The sequence below is a fragment of the Macrotis lagotis genome, chromosome 1 (genome assembly GCF_037893015.1).
Source record: "Macrotis lagotis isolate mMagLag1 chromosome 1, bilby.v1.9.chrom.fasta, whole genome shotgun sequence".
NCBI lineage: Eukaryota > Metazoa > Chordata > Mammalia > Peramelemorphia > Peramelidae > Macrotis > Macrotis lagotis.
The window spans coordinates 923,883,406-923,904,197 of record NC_133658.1 but is presented as its reverse complement, the minus strand read 5'-3'; the positions used below and the strand labels follow the sequence as shown (position 1 = coordinate 923,904,197).

Genomic DNA, 20,792 nt, shown 5'->3' with positions numbered 1-20,792 from the left:
CAGACCAGTCTATATCTGCAGTTCTACAAAAAATAACAACTTTATTTAAGGGTGGTTTATAAAGTCCTTAAGGTTATCAAATGAAGTGCAAAGAAAATTTATTTGGGGGGTTTGCTAGGCAATGGGGTTAAGTGGCTTGCCCAAGGTCACACAGCTAGGTCATTGTGAAGTGTCTGAGGTCGAATTTGAACTCAGGTTCTCCTGACTGCAGAGCCCATGCTCTATCCGCTGTGCCACCTAGCCACCCCTAAAAAGGGATTTTTAAAACATCTAGTCATAATTAATCATAAAAAAAATTCTGTATTATATCTTTGTGCAAATAAGGGTATACTTGATAGGTTTGTTCTTACCAAAGTGATCTAGTTGTATATATAAGCTAATTTCAACTAAGGACGTAATTATATATTAGAGCAGAACATATATATATATATATATATATATATATATATATATATATATATAGAGAGAGAGAGAGAGAGAGAGAGAGAGAGAGAGCAAATTAATCAATGTTATAGGATAATTTCTAGTGAAATAGATAAAGATAAAAATATATTAGGTAAATGTTTAAAGTTTGTTAAATTTTCTTATAATGGGGTCATTTAAGAGGTTTAAAACCTTGTTATTTTGAAACTATTCTTTTTATTTTTCAAGAAAAATTGTTTCTAAGGATCTTCTGGGGTTTATGTAGAATATTTAAGTAGTTTTCATCAATTCAGGTTTGATTAGATTTTAAGGATTTGTTTTTACATTAAGGATGAATAAAAACAGGAGAATTTTTTCCCAATGTATTTTATAGAGATATATATTAAATTTTAATTTTATAATATGTAAGCTAGTATAACAATCTGATGATAATAATTATGTTCAATTTTCTTTAATTAATGAGATCATGGAACCCTGTCTATTTTCATTGTTATATTTGCTTTTTGATTTTGCGTTGAACTTACGTCTGGTCAGTATATTTAAAGACAAAACCTCATCCTCTACCCTTTGACAGGAGTGAAGATGTGAGAAGGCATCATTTACAAAATATAGGGGTGTTTCCTACATAATCAAACCAAGTGATGAATCATGCTTCAAGATCTCCCCAACTTCTATAAGACCATGCCTATTCCCATGCTTTGGAAAAATATTTTAGTGTAATAGATACTGTGATAAATAAGATTGGGACTTCATTCATTTGGAGGTCTATGGTGGGATGTTTTCAATGTGAAGAGTCTATATTATCTGAGCAACGGAATTTGGAAATGTCTTTAATTGGAGTTCTCTTACAAGTAATGGGCTTGATGATCATTTTCAATTGATTCAAGTTAGGAATAAATTATATCAACAAATTTTGGGGCATAACTTATGAAAATATAAGGTGTTTGAAACCTGAAATTGATAATTTATTACTCTTTGGGGACAAAGAGAAGGGAGTATCAATAGTCATGGCTCATTGGATCCCTGGGATCCCTGAAATTTTTCAAAAATGAATTGAGCTTGCTGTAGATCTGTAGCTTTATATATACTATCAAACTGATTTCTAATGATTTAGTCTTTATATCAGGAGAAATTTGAATCTGAAAAGACAAGAAACATGTATTTTTTTTTTTTTTTTGGAGTGAAATCTCTTCGTGCCTTTTGAAGGCATAACACCAGATTAAATCCCTGAAGAATCTCTTACTTCACAAGGTTAAAAATTAAGAAACTTACTTTTTGCGTTAATTGTATTCTAAGAGACAAGACTTTAATATAGAGATGTTACATGAGTGACAAATAAAAATAGTTCATTTACCACCCTATTTGGAAATCTTGAGTTTTCTTTTGACTGCTTTGTTTCCTTTGGAATTAGAAATCAGTGGATCTCTTGCGATACTGATAAAAGACCAGAATCATGTCATGCATTTGGATCCTTTAGACTTGAATCCACCTGAAGTTCTCATTATAGGAAATTACTTTATTGGAATTATATTTTAATCAATATTGCTACTAACTGATTTGATCTGTATCTGACAAGTGGGTATGTTATAATAAAAGGGATATCATGGCATCAAAGATTCCCCTAGTCCTGTGGGGTTTATCATACATAACTGCAGATGGAGTATTCATGGTTAATTCCACTGAGGGACTGACCATCAGTACAACTGAGGCAGCTTTCTCATAACTGGAGATATTGTCCCACCTAGCAGACCTGAAGCCTGGCTGATTGTAATGAACTCTTTATAATACCTCTGCCTGAGCAGACATCTAAATAAGCAAAGGAACATATCCTTTGGGTCCCTGTTTATTCTTTATAGTAAATTACTAAAATCATGTCAGTTGAACCATTTAACTTACAATTCTCTAAATTCGTAACAGCTCAGCTTTGGCTTCTGTTATTAGCTACATATTCCTATTTTAATTGACATCCTTTTACATCTCATAATTCTCCTGGGATATTTAAGCAAATGTTAAAGATTTGTGACATTAGGTTTTTACTCTTTTTCAGAAGTCTGTTCTTTTTTTTTTTTGCAAGGCAATGGGGTTAAGTGACTTGCCCAAGGTCACACAGTCAGATAATTATTAAATATCTGAGGTCACATTTGAACTCAGGTCCTCCTAAAGTCAGGACCTATGCTCTATCCATTGTACCACCTAGCTGCCCTAATTTTTTCAAGGAAAGAAATATCAGCGATACTAATTGAAACAGAAAGATGGTCTGTGGCCTATTTTAAAATTATCCTTAAAAAGATAATTTTTAATTCAAAGTTTTGATTGCTTTTAAAAATTGGCAAAAAGGTTAAAACTGCCTATTTCTCATTTGATATTTCTAATAAAAACAAATTAGTTTCTCAGTCTCCAACTAAGAATTATGAATCTGAATATTGTCTCTGTATATACAAATGTTAATCTGCCATGCCAAGACCTGTTCTCCTTCAGCTGAAGTTTGAGTGGGCCAATGTCAATACTATTGATTAGTGTTTTAATAAATCACAAGAAGCAACCTAATAGAGAGAAATCCTGTTTATTTGTAAACATTCCATCTTCTACTTAAGTGAGATACTTATTGTTATCAATAGCTCTTCTTTATAAATACTTAGTCCAGAGTAATTAAAATGGGTTTTATTAATACATATTTGTAAAGAAAGACAATCTCTTTTAAGGAAAGGGGTCCCTGAATGACAGCAATGCAGTCTTATATGCAGTCTGAAAGACTCCTTCCTCCCCCTTCATGCCAATCATTGGCCAGGGTCTCAATCTAATTGATACTTTCACCCCACATGTTTTCCCCAACCTGTTCATTATGCTAATGAGAAAAGGGGAATGAACATTAACCTCCTTGAGCAAGCACTAAGCTGAAGGACACAGACCTTAGTTAACTCAGAACTAGATGGGGCAGACCTGCTCCAATCTTAGGTTTTGATTGGTTGGCCCTAATTCTTTTGTATTATTGTCACATACCTGCTCATAGGTGCCAGTACAGGCACACCTCAGTCTTTGTAATGTAAATTTACAACCTCCCTTCTCTTTCTGGTAGAAACCAAATACTCCCACATTCCTCACACTTATCTATAGGAATTTGAAGCAAATATTGTAACTTATGAGAGGGTCTGGTCAACTATAGGAAATCTCATTGTTCACCTAATTCAGTATTTTGATTATTCTTTCTGTATAAAAGTACCCAGAACTTTGCAGCATGGTTGGTATCTTTGATGATATCATTCACCCATAGGTCCCATAAGATCCTAGAGAATGAAATATCATGGATAAAACTTTTTGTTTTTCATTTTTATCCCAAGAAAATTATGTTTAACAATAATGGTACAGTGGTATGTATTGGAATTATATTATAATAAATATTACTACTACCTGATTTGGTCTGTGTCTGACCAAATGGTCAGGGAAGGGCCTCTGTTTGGAATCAGACTTGCTCCTTGGAGAAAAGAGGTCTGTAACTTTTAAAATCCTAGTTATATTCTGAACCATAATTTTAAGTTGGCAGATGTCAGCTTTGACAATTTTGACTTGGAAATGGAATAGACTCTCTTTTAACAATGCTGGACTTGGGATACTCCCCCAAAAAAAGCTACAAAAGTTTTTGAGCCTGGCCAAAACTGACCTTGGAATAAGGTGAGGCTACCACTTTTTCAACTCAGTTGTTTTATTTGGAAATTACAGATGCTTTGATGACTTAAGTGAGTGTAGTTTGTTAGGGATTATCAATTTTGTTGATAATTACCTTTCTTTTCCAGTCAGAGTGTGTCCTGAAGACTTGTCCTAGATCTAAATATAGCATACCTTTTTCTAAAATGGTCGAGCACTAGATTTTTGTGGTAGTCATGATGAATATATGAACTTGTTTGTTGTCTTTGTCTGTGTAGATTTTGAGGACCCTCTGGTGTTAGTGCAATGGGGGTTTTCAAGGGAGTTTGTGGGTCGCTGGTTCCAGGTACTTTGATGATGTTTATGTAGGTGCTTCTTTTAAATTGTGCATTCTAGGTGGTACAGGTAGAATGAGACTCTTGGTTTTCTCTGCCTGGTTATACTTGCTATCCTGTCTGTGTATTCTGATTGATCAATTTTCCTTTGCAATCTCTCTTCTCAAATCAGAACCTTTTCTTTTCTAAAGAGTCATGATTTTGTTTCACAATACAGCTTTTTCTGAAAATTGTGCTATTTTTGAAAGAGAAAAAGTTTTGTTTTTCTTTTCCTAATTTTCTTAAATTTGAATTTGATTGACTAGAAGGCTTTTGTCTCTCTCTCTCTCTCTCTCTCTCTCTCTCTCTCTCTCTCTGTCTCTCCCCTCACCCTCTTTTCCAAAGCTGCTGGAGAGCAGCGAGCAAAAGACTGAATTCTTCTACCCCTTTCTAGCTGAGCAAATTGAGTTCCCTAGTTGCATGATTGCTATTTGTGTCTAATGTGTTGAATTGACTGGCTGTGGTGTCCTATCTTTCTCTGAAATCAGAATGGTATTTTCTCCCTCTATTTCATAGCATTTTATTCTCTTGTTGAAGATGATGATAATGATGATGATGAAATTTGTCCTTTGTTTTCTATTAAAATCATGACAAGTAAGGGATTTGGATAAGGGAGGGGATGCTTAATTTCTAATTGGTTCTCTGGAGTCATCAGGTGCTCTATCCACTGTACCACCTGGTTGCCACTTTTAACTCTTCACTGAATCATTCACAATCTATATTTATTTAATTACTTAATTCTATTTGTTTAATGTATCTCTTGAAGTTTGAGGAAGCCCAGGAAGCAGTGGGTGGCCTTAATCTTTCTAAATTAAGAACTTTCTTAGGTCTGTTTGTCTGAGGTCATGTCCATTCTATTATTAGGGGCAAGGTGATATTTGTACTTCATTCTCAAAGAGTACAATGACATAAGGAGGTGACCATGTCAAGCACATGAATTGGACTTGAGTTGGGGGGGGAGGGGCTGTGCTAAGTCATCAGCTTCTCTTTCTCTTCCAGAATCATCTGGATTTAGTAGTCATATATGAATCAAATTGCCTGCAAATGACCCTAGATGAGAGGCAATCAGAGTTAAGTGACTTGCACAAGGTCACACAGCTAGTAAGTGGCAAGTGTCTGAGGCCAGATTCAAACTCCAGATCTTCAAACTCCAAGGTCAGTAAATTGTCCACTATAACACCTCACTGTGTGATTAAGGACAAGGGAAGAACTGAGACAAAGTAATTTACCAAGTATCTGTGACTCATTGTTTAGGTTTTGTTGACTTAAAATGAGTGTAAATAAACAAATGTTTTCTATACATTCGGGAAATCTCTTTACTGACTGAGTGTATGGTAGAGTGGAATGGGGAGAGACTTGAAGAAGGCAGACCTACCAATAGATTGTTGTAATAATCCAGGTGTGAGGCGGGAATATATTTGAGGGATGCTGCAAAAGAGAAATCAACAGACCTAGGCACCAGATTGGATATGGAGAATGATAAATAATGAGGGGTCCAGGATGACTGATAGTGTGAGCCTGTTTGGGAGAATGATGTTGCCTTTGACAGTAATAGAGAAGTTGGCTAAAACTAGGTGAGAGTTTAAGGGGAAAGGTTGGGGAGGCTAGGTGGCACAGTGGATAGAGCACCGGCCCTGGAGTCAGGAGGACCTGAGTTCAAATCTGACCTCAGACATGTAATAATGACCTACCTAGCTGTGTGGCCTTGGGGAAGCCACTTAACCCCATTGCTTTGCAAAAACCTAAAAAAGGGGGGGGGGGAGGTTATGAGTTCAGTATTAGACACTTTGAATTTGAGATGTCAATTAAGTATCCATTTTGAGATGTGTGAAAGTTACAGTTAGAGATAAAAAAATGGGAGCTGAGCAGGAAAGTTGGGCAGAATAAGTAAATCTGGGAATCATTTGTATAGATATAATTAAATCCATGGGAAGTGATGAGATTGTCAAGAAAAGTAGTACAAAGGGAGAAGAGAAGAAGATCCCCAAATGATTGGTTGCTTGGTTCCTGTCCTTCATTGTTCTTGCAGCAATGAGAGCCCAATGGAGGTTGTGCATTATTACTCTTTAGTTACCCCATTCAGACCACTGACATGATTTTCTTCACTTTTGTTCAGCTGAATGCATGTAGAAGTGAAGGTAGCAAATGATGGGGATGATTCAGTGCAGAACGCAAATAGTGAAATGATAAGGGAGAGAAGGATGCAAGAACATTATAGTGCTTACTGTTTACAAAGTACAATATGTTGTACTAAGCATAAATATTGAAAAGGTAGACAAGCTCTATTAGATAGACAATGGAAAAGGAGGTAGGTTGGTAGAGGAAAAATGAGAAGCAGAAACTGAACAGGCAGAATGATGAATTGAAAAACATCTAAATATACATACATATGATTTTATTTATGTATGTGTGTATATATATATATATTTATGTTTATATAAATAATTATATAATATATACCAAGTAATTTTTCATGCCCAAAACAATTCATAGGATAAAAAGTTATTCACATAAATAGATGAATTCCCATATCAAACAATAATCCACAATCCTAGCTAATTGTGCTCTGTGGTTCAAAGGAAAAACCTAAGATCATCTGCAACCACTTTGCACAGATGAACTTTCTATATATTCATGAAAAAATGATTTTCTTTTCTCAGAAGAGAGTGGATATATATTTGTGTATGTGTGTGTGTGTGTGTGTGTGTGTGTGTGTGTGTGTATGTGTGTTACCCTTGTTGAACCTGGAGACATTTCATTCCAGATAGTTGGATAGTGAAGAATTCATTGATAAAGGGAAATTATGCTACCAAGAACAATACGGTTTGATAATACCTATGATTTAACCATGAAAAGAAGAGATTTTGGCATGAAGTAGAGGTTTTTCAAACAATCTATAATTATTATCTTAACATTTACTTGCCACTCTGTACATGTGAGATCGTTTTCTATTGGAGGAACTGAAACACGAATGAGTAGCATTATTCTTAATATAAATTAAAGTGGAATTCATGAAATAAGCTCAACAAATAAATAGGATGAAATGTAAAGTTTCCTTGGGGTGGCAAATGTTGAGTTGATTTAGTTGTATAGTTAAAGGCAGCAAAAAGTAGCATGTTTGATGTCAGTCTTTCCCCAAAATGTATGAATGTCCCTTTAAATATTTTTTCACACATTTCTAATAGATCATTCATGGGTATTCAATATATTTTAAATAAATTTTCCTTTCTGCAAATAAGTGTCCGTCCCAAAACCTTCTTCAGGGCACATACGACATCTTTATTTCTGAAGCTGTAGATAATAGGATTGAGCATGGGAGTGAGAATGGTATATGTGATGGCTAAGATCTTGTCCTGACCAGGAGTATGATAGGACCTGGGTCTCATGTACGTGAAGATAAAAGATCCATAGTACAATATAACCACAGCCAGGTGGGAGGAACAAGTGGAGAAGGCTTTTTTCTGGGCCTCCATTGATTTAATGTGAAGCACAGTTCGAAGAATATGACCATAAGAGGCAAGGATGATGAGAAGGGGAATTAGAATAAAGAATACACCACTCACATTAAGTCCTCTTTCATACTGTGATGTGTCAACACAGGAGAGTTTCAACAAGGCTGGGATTTCACAGAAAAAATGATCAATGATCCTGCTGCCACAAAAAGGGAGGTTCAGTATATAAACTATATGGATTGAAGAGTTGATAATTCCCCCAAACCAACATCCAGATGCCAGAATGACACTGATACGATGGTTCATGAAGAAGGGATAGCGTAGTGGGTAGCAGATGGCTACATAGCGATCATAGGACATGGCTGCGAGAATAACACATTCAGTACCCACAAAACTGGAGTAGAGGAAGATCTGGAACCCACAACCTGCAAATGTAATAGATTTCCTTCCAGATATGTAGTTATAGGCCATTTGGGGAATAATGTTGCACATATGCAAGATATCCATGATAGAGAGATGGCTGAGAAAGAAGTACATTGGAGTGTGGAGGCGGATGTCAATGCGGATAAGAAGAATCAAGACTGTGTTTCCCATAATTGCAACCATAAAAATGATGAGAATAAAAGTTAAGAATAGCATTCCATAGTGGTTTGGATCCAATAATCCTAATAGGATGAAGTCTCTATAGCAAGACTCATTCTTTTCCTTCCACATCAGTATCATGTCACTTCTTCACCTAAAATCCAAAAGAAAAATTTTAGAAAAGGCAGAAAAGTAAAACCAGTTGGTATAAATTGTTGTTAACAATGTTAACAATTTACCCAATGATGGTAAATTGGGTAAATTGAATTATTTCAATTAACTAAATATTTCAGATGATCAATTCATTGTACTGAAAAATCAAAGTGCCTTAAATGGTAGCATTCCTTTCCTAGTTGGTCTTACTTTGTGGTGGGCTCTGTGACTAGAGAGGCAAGAATAGAATTTGTCAGAATTTATACTGTCTGAACCTAATAGAGGTGACCTAGACACTCACTTATTGTAGACACAACTCAGTTTGTAAAGTATTGTGCAATCTGAGGAGAGGCACAGTTCTGGTTCCTCTTCCTCCTTTCATCACATGCCCTTAGTATAAACATATGTACACATCTGCATATATATGAAACTATGTGTGCATGTAAAGTTATGTTATACTTGCCTCTAATAGCTTGGATTCAGGTAGCTGTTTTCATAAATTTATATTTAAAAATTTTTATACTTATAATAGTCAAAGTGTCTTAGTTATTCTGTCATTCTTAAAACAATATTGCTATAACTATATACAGTGTTCTCCCGATTCTGCTCTCTTTGCTCTTCATTATTTTGTGCAAGTCTTTCCTTACATTTCTAAAATCTTTGAGCTCATCATTTCTTATTGTACAGTAGTATTCCAACACAGCTATACACCACAATTTGTTCAGTCAATCGCCAATTGATGGGGACTCCTTCAATTTTCAGTTCTTTTTCAACACAGAGATAGTTGCTATTCATATCCCATTCACATTTAAATTTAGAATTATTATTGAATTTATCTCCATCTTATTTTTACTTATTTTTTTCTTCCTTGGTGGCTATTGTGCCCTCTTCTTGTTGCTTTATTTTTCCTTTTAACCCTCCCTTTTTTCTTCCCAGCCACCCTTCCAAGAATATGGTTCCCTCCTTCTCCCAGCTCTCCTGGATTCAATCTTCACATCCCTCCAAAATGTGCTTTTCTAACTGGTTCCACACTCCTCCAAAATTATAATCTATATAGACCTCTAAAAGTCCATCCCCACCTTGTCCCCCTGCTTTCACACCTCTCTACATGTTCATAGGATATTTTTCACATTTCCAGACATATACATTATTTTCTTTTCAGCCTAGGTGAAAGTAACATTTTAATATTTAATATCCACCCCCACCAAAGTATTCTGAATCAATTTTTTTCCTTTCACATCCCATTTTAATAGTAAAATTGCTTTCTTTTTCCTTTATTTACACAATTTTGATTTTGTAGAATCATCACTTCAATTCAAATTCCAACCCCAAACTTTCTTTCAAATTAATTTAGTAATGATTATAATTTTAATTATATTGATAAATATTTCCATATGCCTATATGTATCTGTGTTTATGTGTGGATAATATATTCTAAATGACAGTTTGCTTTTATTGAATGAACCATAATGTCTTTAATGTTTTCTTTATATTTTCCTCTGGATTTTTTATATCAAAATTTTCATTGCAAAGTTTTTAGGTGATCAAATTTCCATTTTTCTTTTCATCCAGGAATACACTCAACATTTCTTGGTTGAAACCCCTGCTCTTTTGCTCTTTGAAATATAATGGTATAGGGGAGGCTAGGTGATGCAGTAGATAAAGCACCGGCCCTGGCATCAGGAGTACCTGGGTTCAAATCCAGTTTCAGACACTTAATAATTACCTAGCTGTGTGGCCTTGGGCAAGCCACTTAACCCCATTTGCCTTGCAAAACAAAAGAAATACAATGTTATAAGACATACTCTCTTTTACAGTAGAAGCTACTAATTCTTATGAATTCTGGACTGTATTTCATCAACATCTAAATTGCATCTTTTCCTTGTTGCTTGAAATATTTTCTCCTTATCCTGCTAGCTTTTAAAGTTAGCTATGACATTCCTGTAAGATTTCCCCAGGATCTCTTTCAGACAGTGTTTTTCAGATGTGTTTTTTCTACTACTACTTTCTTTACCCTTCTTTTCTAGATCCTTGGGGTGATTTTCCTTAATATTTCTGTGCAATATCATCAAATAGTCTCACAATTTTTATATTGTCTGTACTTGATTGGTTATTCAGATCAATTATTTTTTTAATAAGATGCTTAATATTCTCTTCTATATTTCTAATTTTATGACTTATTGGTTTTTTATTATGCTATTCAGTTCCTCTTGCCTCATTCTAGCTATCAAGAAGTTACTTTCTTCATTTAGTTTCTATATCTACTTTTTGAATTGTTTACTTTATTCTCACATTTTTAATATTGCTTTTCTCCTAATTTTTCCTCAATCCCTCTTATATGATTTTTTTTAAAATTCCTTTTAACATTTGTCCAATATCCTTTTCAGACTTGTGACCACTTAACATTAAGCTTTGGGATAGAAGTATTTTTTGTTTCATATCTTTGTTTTGTCTTGTTTTAGTTCACTGTTTTGCTCTGAATATTAATGCAGGTCTTCTTTGTGAACAAAGTAGCCTTCAATTATCAGGTGTTTTTTCTTTCCTTATTCATTTATGCACTTTCTTTATCATAGTTCATTATTATAATCCAGTGTTAATCCAAAATTGTAGATAGTGTTGCCCTCAGCTGCCGATCCTCCTCATTAATAATTTTGAAAGCTGTCCAGAGGTCAAGCTCAAGGTCTCATGTCCTTCCTTAAATTACAATTAGGATCCCCAGCCACACTGTCCCTGTGGTTCTGCACTTACTAGGCATGTGTTCGCTCCTTCTCACTTACAGCCACAGCCTGGGGTCCCTTCTGGTCAGTACTGTTAGGTTTAGTTATTGTAGGAGGATGATTACTTTACACATTTATTTTTGCTTCTCAACATTCATTTCTTGGTGAATTTCTATTGTTTTGTGGAGAAAATCTGGAGAGGCTGAAGTTTCTTTACCATCTTCCCATGATACCCCTTCTGTGCCATCATCATCATCACCATCACTATCTTAACATCACATCAATATCATCACCATCATCATTATCATCATCCTCTTATTATCAATAATGCCATTGGTATCCGACCTTAAAGTCTTCAAAATATTTTACATATCAAATCTCAGAACCTTGCTGAAACCATAATTATTATTTTTTCAACTGAGGAAACTAGGGAGAATTAAGGTTAAATTTCTTATTCCTGATCATATGGCTAAAAACCATCAAGATTTTTCTGCATGAAATTCTGTACTTTATCTTTTATGTCAATGGAATCAAATTTTAAAAAAATGAGAACCACCAATCCATATGTAAGGATTCTTTTGAGTTTTCTATTGACTTAGTCTTAAAATATAGCATTATCTATATTCTCTTATATTTTCATTTATTTTGTCAATTATTTTTCAGTTATACTTTAACTTGGTTTATACTGTGGTTTCATATTATTAATTATCAAGTGGCTCCAGGCCATAACTTAACACCTCTGCACTATTATATGCCACCTCTCACATAATTATTAAAACCAGTTTGGTATCCTGTGCTCCAAACTTGATGTTCTCTAGGAATATAGAAGATTAGATCAGAAATTTCTAGACTCTGTACATTTTCTCACAAACATGGAAAATCATCATGAAACAACTGCTGAGCAGCAAAAGTAAAGGGTAATGCTCTTCTCTCCTCAGACATCTGGAGAAGCCTTCAGAAAAGACTCCAAGGGATGAGGTTTGATCTGAGTGAAATTTAAATACTTCCAGATTCCATTGTTTTTTGTTTTTTGTTGCTTTTTGCAAGGCAATGGGGTTAAGTGACTTGCCCAAGGTCACACAGTTAGGTAATTGTTGAGTGTCTGAGGTTGAATTTGAGCTCAGTTCCTCCTGACTCCAGGGCCAATGCTCTATCCATTGTGCCCCTTAGCTTTCCCTCCAGATTCCACTCAATCAAAAACAGTGGGTTCTGAGAGAAGCAGATGAAATCCCCCAACATTTCAATTAATATTCACATCATTCACAACTTTAAGAACTTTCACTTCACAAACTTTTATCTAATGAGAGGCAGATAGCTGAATGAGGGAGGATAGAAGGACCACTTACTGTTTCCAGAAGAGTCTAGTGGTACGGACCAGATGAGGTCCCTGGTGGTGGCTGTGCTGGAGCAGGAGCCAATATAGCCTTGTAAGTGTAATACCACAAGGAACAAGAAAATTTGATTGAAAACTAGGTGACTAGGGGTGGCTAGGTGGTGCAATGGATAGCGCACCGGCCCTGGAGTCAGGAGTACCTGAGTTCAAATCCTGCCTCAGATACTTAATCATTACCTAGCTGTGTGGCCTTGGGCAAGCCACTTAGTCCCATTTGCCTTGCAAAAACCTAAAAAAAAATCCATTGAGACCGGATTTGAACCCAAGTACTCCTGACTCCTGACTTCAGGGCCAGTGCTTTATCCACTGCGCCACCTAGTCGCCCCAAGTTTCAGTGGATTTTAGAATAAAATTTTTGTTGACAACTTGCTCATTAATGGTAACTGACATCTATCCAGAACTTTCTATAGTCTAAACTCTGTGTTAACTGATTTATAGTTATAAGCTTTTTTTTCATTCTCACCACACCCATAGAGGAAGGTGCTAATATTATAAATGAAGCAACTGAGGAAAATTTAGGATAAAGGAATTGTCCAGGACCACACAGTTACTCAATGTCTGAGGCTGGAACTGAACTCATTATCTATTGTACTACTTAATCATACTCTTCAAGGGGCCATAATTTTGTTTGAAGGCTTCAAAGAAATTATATTGGAGATTTCTGCTTTAACATTATAGATTTTAACACTTAAAAAAAGAGTTGCTTCCAATTTGTTATTTTCTTTTGACCACTCTTTTCAAATTCTTGAGTCATTTACAATGGACATTTCTTCTCATTTAAATTGTTTTTTCTAACAAGTCATAGGACTGGCTGCTGGTAGACAGGCCATTTGGCAATGAATCCTGTATATTGATAACCAGTCACTTTATGTCAAATAAAATGTAGCTATTTTTCATTTTGTTTTGGTGATTCTATTTGGTATCCACCATATCTCGCATCTACCAATTCTCTTCTCAATTAAAATATTCCTGATATAATGACATATTTTTGGGACGCAATGAACAGACACAATATTCTTTTCTCATTAATCATATTTTCCCAATAGATGTCCATAGGCCTGCTTTTGCACAGAAAGGGCTGAATATTAAGGTATAAGATCGTTCATTTTAAGATTGTTGCCTTCTAGGTTTACAAACTAGGTGTCATTCTGACTCTCTCTCAACTAGTCCCACATATATATATATAATTTTTTTTTTGCCAAAACTTCTCATCTTTACCTTCTTAACATATTTTATCAATTCGGCTATTCCCCCACCTAATGACTGGATTATTTGAATCAGCTGCTAGTTGATCTCTGCCTCAAGGCTTTTTTCTAAACCCAGACCACTCTCCAAATAGTTACTTAAGTGATTTCCTAAAGCACGGGAGTTTGCAGTATTGTCAATATATTCTGTAGTTCCCTTTCACTTCCAGTAATAAATGTAAAACTGTTTTACATTAAAAGCCTTTCATAAACTGCCCCCTATATTATTTGATCTTCTCTATATTGTAAACTCCATGATAGCAGGGAAGTTTTTGCTCCTTTTGGTATCTTCAACATGTAAACTAGTTCCTGTTGCAAAGCAGGTACTTCATAGAAGCTTCTAGAATTGAATGGAATTTTTATATATCACATCTCTATAATGCAATCTATGTTGCTGATACTTACCTCCATCACTGTTTCTCAAAGGAGAAACTTCATCTTTGTCAACTCTGGCATTGTGGGTCACATCTGGAAACTCTCTCTTCTCTGAGTCTCAGTTTCCTTGTCTGCATTCCAGAACCAAATGAAATCCCATCTTAAACTATAACCCTTCCCTGTTCTTGAAGCCTGATACTTCCCAGACTGATTATTCCCTATTTGTTAGGGACAATCAGGGTCTCTGTGGATAGAGCACTGACCTTGGAACCAGGAGGAACTGAGTTCAATTCCAACTTCAGATACTTGTCACTTATTAACTATATGACCCTGGTCAAGTCATTTAATCCTGATTGTCCCACATCCAGGGTCAACTCCAGTTGTCTTGATCTATATTTGGCCACCAGACCTAGATGGCTCTGGAGGAGAAAGTGAGGCTGGTGTCACTGCACAGCCCTCCTCACTCAAATCCAATTCATGTGCTTGGCATGGCATCATCTCCCTGAGTTCATGGTGTTGTTCAAGGACAAAATATCAGTCCCTATCTATTCTGTCTATGGATTGCATATAGCCCTTTCTAAATCTCCCATTAGAATGTAAGTTCCTGCAAGGTCAGGACTGTCTTTTGCCATACTTGGCAAAATTCCTTTTACATAGTAGATGCTTAATAAATGTTTACTTATATGTTGGTTCATATTATTGATTATGATTCATAAGCTTTTCAAATCTGTTGTTCTTTCCAGTGTTGTCATCACTGCATACATTTTTGTCCAGATTACACTCAATACTTTCTTCTATCAATTAATGAAATTCTGCCACATTTCTCTGAATCCATCCATTTCATGATTTAAATGATAAAATATTGTTACATTTTTGTGCCTTAATATATATATGTACATATATATATATATATATATATATATATATATATATATATGACAGTTCTTAGGTAGGTAGGTAAATAGATAGATGGATAGATGATCTATAAATAGATGACTGGATGGATGATTTTTGTCATTCAGTATCAAAGAAGAACATGATATAAGGGAGGTGATGCCATGACAAGTACGTGAATTGGATTTGAGTAAGGGGATGTTGTGTTAACCCAGATTCACTTTCAGCTCCAGAAGGAGCTGGAGCCAGGGATCAGATATGAATCAGGTTGACCAGAGATGGGACTGTATGTGAGGTAACCATGGTTAAGTGACTTGCCCAAGGTCACTCAGCTAGTAATTATCATGTGTCCAAGGTCAGATTCAAACTCTGGTACTCCTGAATTCAAGCCCAGAGTTCTATCTACTGTTCCAACTAACTTTCCCTATATAGATAAATAGATAGATAGATAGATAGATATTCTAGATACCTAAACTACTTGGTTTAATGAAACGTCAAGATTACTGACCCAGGAACTGATAAATAGTGTAAAAATGATCAAGCAGATGAAAATGATTATATTCAAAACATAAGTGGTGAAATAGGTTGCATCCAGATTTATCTACATCCATCATCCATATATGCATAACTGGTAGCTTTTCAGTTCTAAATACCTGGTCTCTGGACAGTCTTCTTGGGATGACCACCAGAGATCTCATATTTACCAGCACACACAAATACAAATATACATAAAGAGTGAGGAAGAGATTATAAGAAAAGATTTCTCTAGTTTATTTTAAAACTGTATTTTTAACTGGGTAGGGAGCTGAGAGTTTATTGATTAATCCAGAGGGATATTTTAATCTAAGTGATTTATGGGGAAATGTTATATATTCATTAGTCACCTTAGAGCTAGGGACATTACGAAATAATACAATTGAGGATAAGGAAGCAAGGGATGTCTAACCTTGGGTTTTGACAAAATGCTTAATTATTCTGGTAAATTATACTCATAGTTCTCATTTGATCTATCAGTTTTGCAATCCTATCAGCAAAGATAATGATATACAAATTCTGGATTAACCTTTGGAGGATGAGGCCACGCTAATTCTTTGTGATTTTTGCTCCTTTTCTGGATGTTCATTTGAGACCAAATGTACATACATGTATAAATTTATGTATTCTAAAATTTCTCCTATAGTCAAGTTCATACACTTGTAAGTTCCAGATTCTATTCTCTAACATTGTTTTTGAATATTTATCCAATATTTGTCTTCTTCTAATCCTCTGGTACTTATATAATTCAAGAGACTCTTTCAAATGTCATGGGCATTTAGTCAGTCATCACATCTGTCACTTCTTTATGCAGCTGAGGATATAGGGTACTGGAGAGCCATCAGAATATAGTAGAAATATTGTGTCAAATATTATCTCTTTGTCTAGATATGATGATATTCCTTGACCTCTATAAGGTTATTTTTTTCCATGAATTGGGTTAAAAATCACTCACAGAGGTGGGATGAGACCAAAATAAAGTAAGGAAAGTTCTTGGTAATGCTTAATGAACTATATCAATATTTTGTTGTGATGGTTGTTCAGTAATCCAGCCATGTTCAAGTTTTGGTGACTCCATGGTCAATAGGATATCATCTACTATCTGTTAATGTCTATCCAAGCTCACATTCATTGCTTCCAAGACACCATCTATCCATCCGATCCTATGCAATTCCCTTTTTGTCTTAAATCTTGCCCGGCATCAGGGAATTTCCAGCAGTCCCATCATCTCAATAAGTGACCAAGATATTTAAACTTTACCTTCACTATTTGACCTTATAATAAAGAGTACAATTTAAATTCTTTAAGTATTGACTGATCTCCTAGAGTCTTTCAAAAGTCTCCTCTATCACCGCAGTTCAAAAGCATCAATTTTGTAGCTCTCAGCTTAATTTATCGTCTAACTCTCAGAGTCATGCTTTGCTGTTGGAAAAACCATAACTGTTATCTGCTGGAGAAGGAAAAGAACAAATCACTTCACTATCTTTGCAGTGAAAATCCAATTAAAGATTTAAAATGAAACCAATTTTAACAATAATTATTTAAGTCAACTTAACTGAATTCATGAATGAATCTCTTCACTAACTCTGAATAAAAAAATCTAATAATCATTATTCTTCTTCTCTTCAGGATTAAAGTCTTCATCCTTGACAGAAAAAAAGGCACATATAAAGTGAGCTGCTCTCACTTCTTTCCATTGCTTGTGTCTATCATCTCAACCACATTGGGCAGTGAATTTACCTTTTCTTTCATCTTGCACTTACCCCTAGTATAGGTAAAAGAAAACTTGCTAAATTGCTTTCCTAACAGTGTCAGCTTGTTGTTGCCATTAGCAGCAAAATAGATTTAATGTCCTTTCTTATACAAATCCTACAATAAAAGTCACTGGGATTAAAAAAAATAAGGAAATAGAGTTTAGAAGCTTCTGTTTCTTTGTCAACCCTTAGCAAAAATGGGAAAGTAACCTAGTTTACTTTTTGAGTGTGCTGTTTCCTCATAACCACGCTGTTTTCCCACACTTAGTGCTCTTGCAATATCACCTACTCAGGCAACTGAATTCTTTGGATTCATTCATCTTATCCCTTATTAAAAACCTGCTTTCAGGGTTGGAACTTTAAGTCAGTCAAGAAAAAGTATATATAACTATTAGCTGAAACATCATTCAGAGTTATTTCAGCACTTTTCTAAGAAATTATGGGAAGGTAGAAACTATTCTACTTGAGGAATAGGTATGTTTTTTGAATTTCTAGAATATATTTTTCTGAATAGTTTTAAAATGAAAAAAATCTTTTTTGTAAAAAAAAAAACGGTCACATGTCCTACCATTGTGTTATAGTTGAGAGGGTACTAGATTTGGAGTCAGGAAGAGCTGAGTTTAAATTCCTTATCAGAATCCTAATAGCCATGTGCTTCGGGCAAAATTATTACACTTTGTTACATCACTGTTCTAAATTAAAAAAATTAATTCAGTCAACTCACTTGTTTCTAAGATCCTACTGATTCTAAAACTATGATCCTATTTTCCCAAAATTAATCATAGAATCCATGCCAATAAATACAACCAGTGTAGCTGAACTTAGGAAAGTAACTGTTGTTTGCCATAACTGGCGGTATTTGTTTTTTAGCTACTGTGTTTTAAGTATTCTGAAGAAATGGTTACACAGAATAGCCAATCTCATTCAATGTAGACCATTTTATTACCAAGAACTACCAAAGATATTCCTTAGATTGAGCTGATCTGCATCTTATTAGAATGCTGACTTGCTCAATGCACTTGGATGATTGGCATAGCAATGTCTTGTCCTTATTCAACCTGGTATGTCCATTTCTGCTTATTGCCATGACCTTAGATTGGATCTAGAATTCAAAATAGATAGTGAATTTGATCCACTGATAGAAATAAACTGTACTTTGTTCTTAGATATATTGTTTCAGTGGTTTCAAAGTCTATGATTCCCCACCATTGATAACATAAAACAAATCCTTCTTAAACGTAGCATTTAAGGCCCCTTATATTGTGCTTATAATGGCTCTAGGCTGTTCCATTTCACCCTCAAGGCCCTCTATTTTATCAAGAAATGCAAATTATTAAATGTTTCCTAAGAATCTATATGCACCTAAAAAAAAGAATCTATATGCAAAACACTAAACTTTTGAAGGGGAGATACACAAAGAGAAAACTGAGGTTCTCCCAAAATCAAGGGCTTCCTCTTTCTCCCTCTTATGTCTGTAGAATAATGGCAGGACTGGTTTGAATTAAGTAATTTTCTGGACTTACTAAGGGACTAAGAACTAATTTAAATCCTCCTGAAATGGATAGTGTTGAAGCAGTTTACCTCAAAGGTTTCTCTCAATTCTTGACTCCAGGATTCCAGACTAACTGAAAGGAACCTTAAACACCAACAAAGATGATTTGGTTGCTCACTTAAATCCTTAATGATTTCTTCTCATTCCAAAGATTTTCATAGTAGTTTCCTTTGGACACTGCTCACAGAGACACTATTTTCACATTACAAGATACCCAGAGCAATAAGAAGATGATAATAGAAAGAGTACTGGATTTGGAGTTAGTGGTTCTGAGTTCTAATTCTGCTATTTGCTACTTCCATGCTTATCAGCAACTCTATAGAGCCTTAATTTTCTTAAATATAAAAATAAATAGTAATGCTGAAGGGGAGATAGGTGATTTCTAAGATACTCCCCAATTCTAAATCAATGATCTTAGGATTCTTTAGGTGTGCATCATGGCATATTGGAATGGGAATCATGAAGACCTAGGTTCAAGTCAGGTTACAGGCACTCATCAATTGTGTGATCCCTGACTATTCACTTAACCTCTGTGCGTTTTCGTGATTTCATCTATAAAATGGAAATAATATTAACTACCCAACATTTGCTGTGAAGATCAAGTGAGATAAAGATGTAAACAGTCAGTAAACAAACATTTTTTTAGAAAGGCATTAAATGTACTCGATATTGCGAGCATTATAAATTGCAAAAATCTATCAAAAATATGTTATTATTGATGCCAGGGTTATTCTTACCCTGTGATATGATTTTTGTCAAGATGCAAGAAATCAACTGGATCAGTACCCTAACTCATAAGATGTGGTCATCCTTACAGCACATCTAACACATGTCTTTGCCATCTAGAAAATCATCAATCCAACCTAATTACCTAAGAAAACCCTGATGCAGCTTAAAACATTTATGTTCCCATTCTGCCTTTTTAGAACTTGCCTGGTCTCTGTTGTCAAAACAGTCTGGCGGAAAAACAGCCTGAGAATGGAGAAAGGTGATGGTGGTGCTGGTTCTTTATTGCTTTACACTAAATCTATAAAGCCCAAGGATGCATGTGACATAAGGTGTTACTGTTGAAGTAAATGCATATTTGTTGGTCTGAATCAGAGCTAAGGTCCCCTTTGGGAATTTTTATGGGTCTTCAGAGAATCCATTTGCCCAATTGTCCCCTTCTGGTTTTATGGAGTAATTGGATATTTTTTGCAGCCCATGGATATATAATTCATCAAATATCTTTATAGAGAATGACTAGAAGAGGGTAAACAGGATGGTCTAGGACTTTATGTTCATTCCAAGGAAGGACTGACTGAAGGAACTGGGGGGGGGATGCAACAACACTCAAATGTTCATTCCATTTAATTAAATCTGTTTCAGTTGAATTTGGTTCTTTGCTATCTAATTGGATCTTTCTTTAACAAGGATACTGGAATTGTTTGCCATTTCTTTCTCCAGTTCACTTTACAATTGAAGAATTCAGGCAAACAGATTTAAATTATTTTCACAGGTTACCCAGCCATTAGGTGTCTGAGGTCAAACTTGACCTCATGAAGATGAGTCTCCCTGATTGCAAGACCAGTGATCTATCCACTGTAGCCTTTAGATAGCAAACACTTATTTTGATTAGTTATCCATAAGCACAGTGCTTGTAGTATAGATATTGAATTCCACACTCATGCTATGTAATTCAGCGAAATATGCCTTTTCTTCAC

At 35.1% G+C, this 20,792-nt stretch overlaps 1 protein-coding gene across 1 annotated transcript; it reads right to left on the bottom strand.

Moving 5' to 3' along the window:
- Positions 1 to 7,639: 7,639 nt before the first annotated feature.
- On the bottom strand, positions 7,640 to 8,605 carry LOC141509708 (olfactory receptor 2AJ1-like). The gene has a single exon (XM_074219441.1). The coding sequence runs from the start codon at positions 8,603 to 8,605 to the stop codon at positions 7,640 to 7,642; it is 966 nt and encodes a 321-aa protein (XP_074075542.1).
- Between the last annotated feature and the right edge of the window lie 12,187 nt (positions 8,606 to 20,792).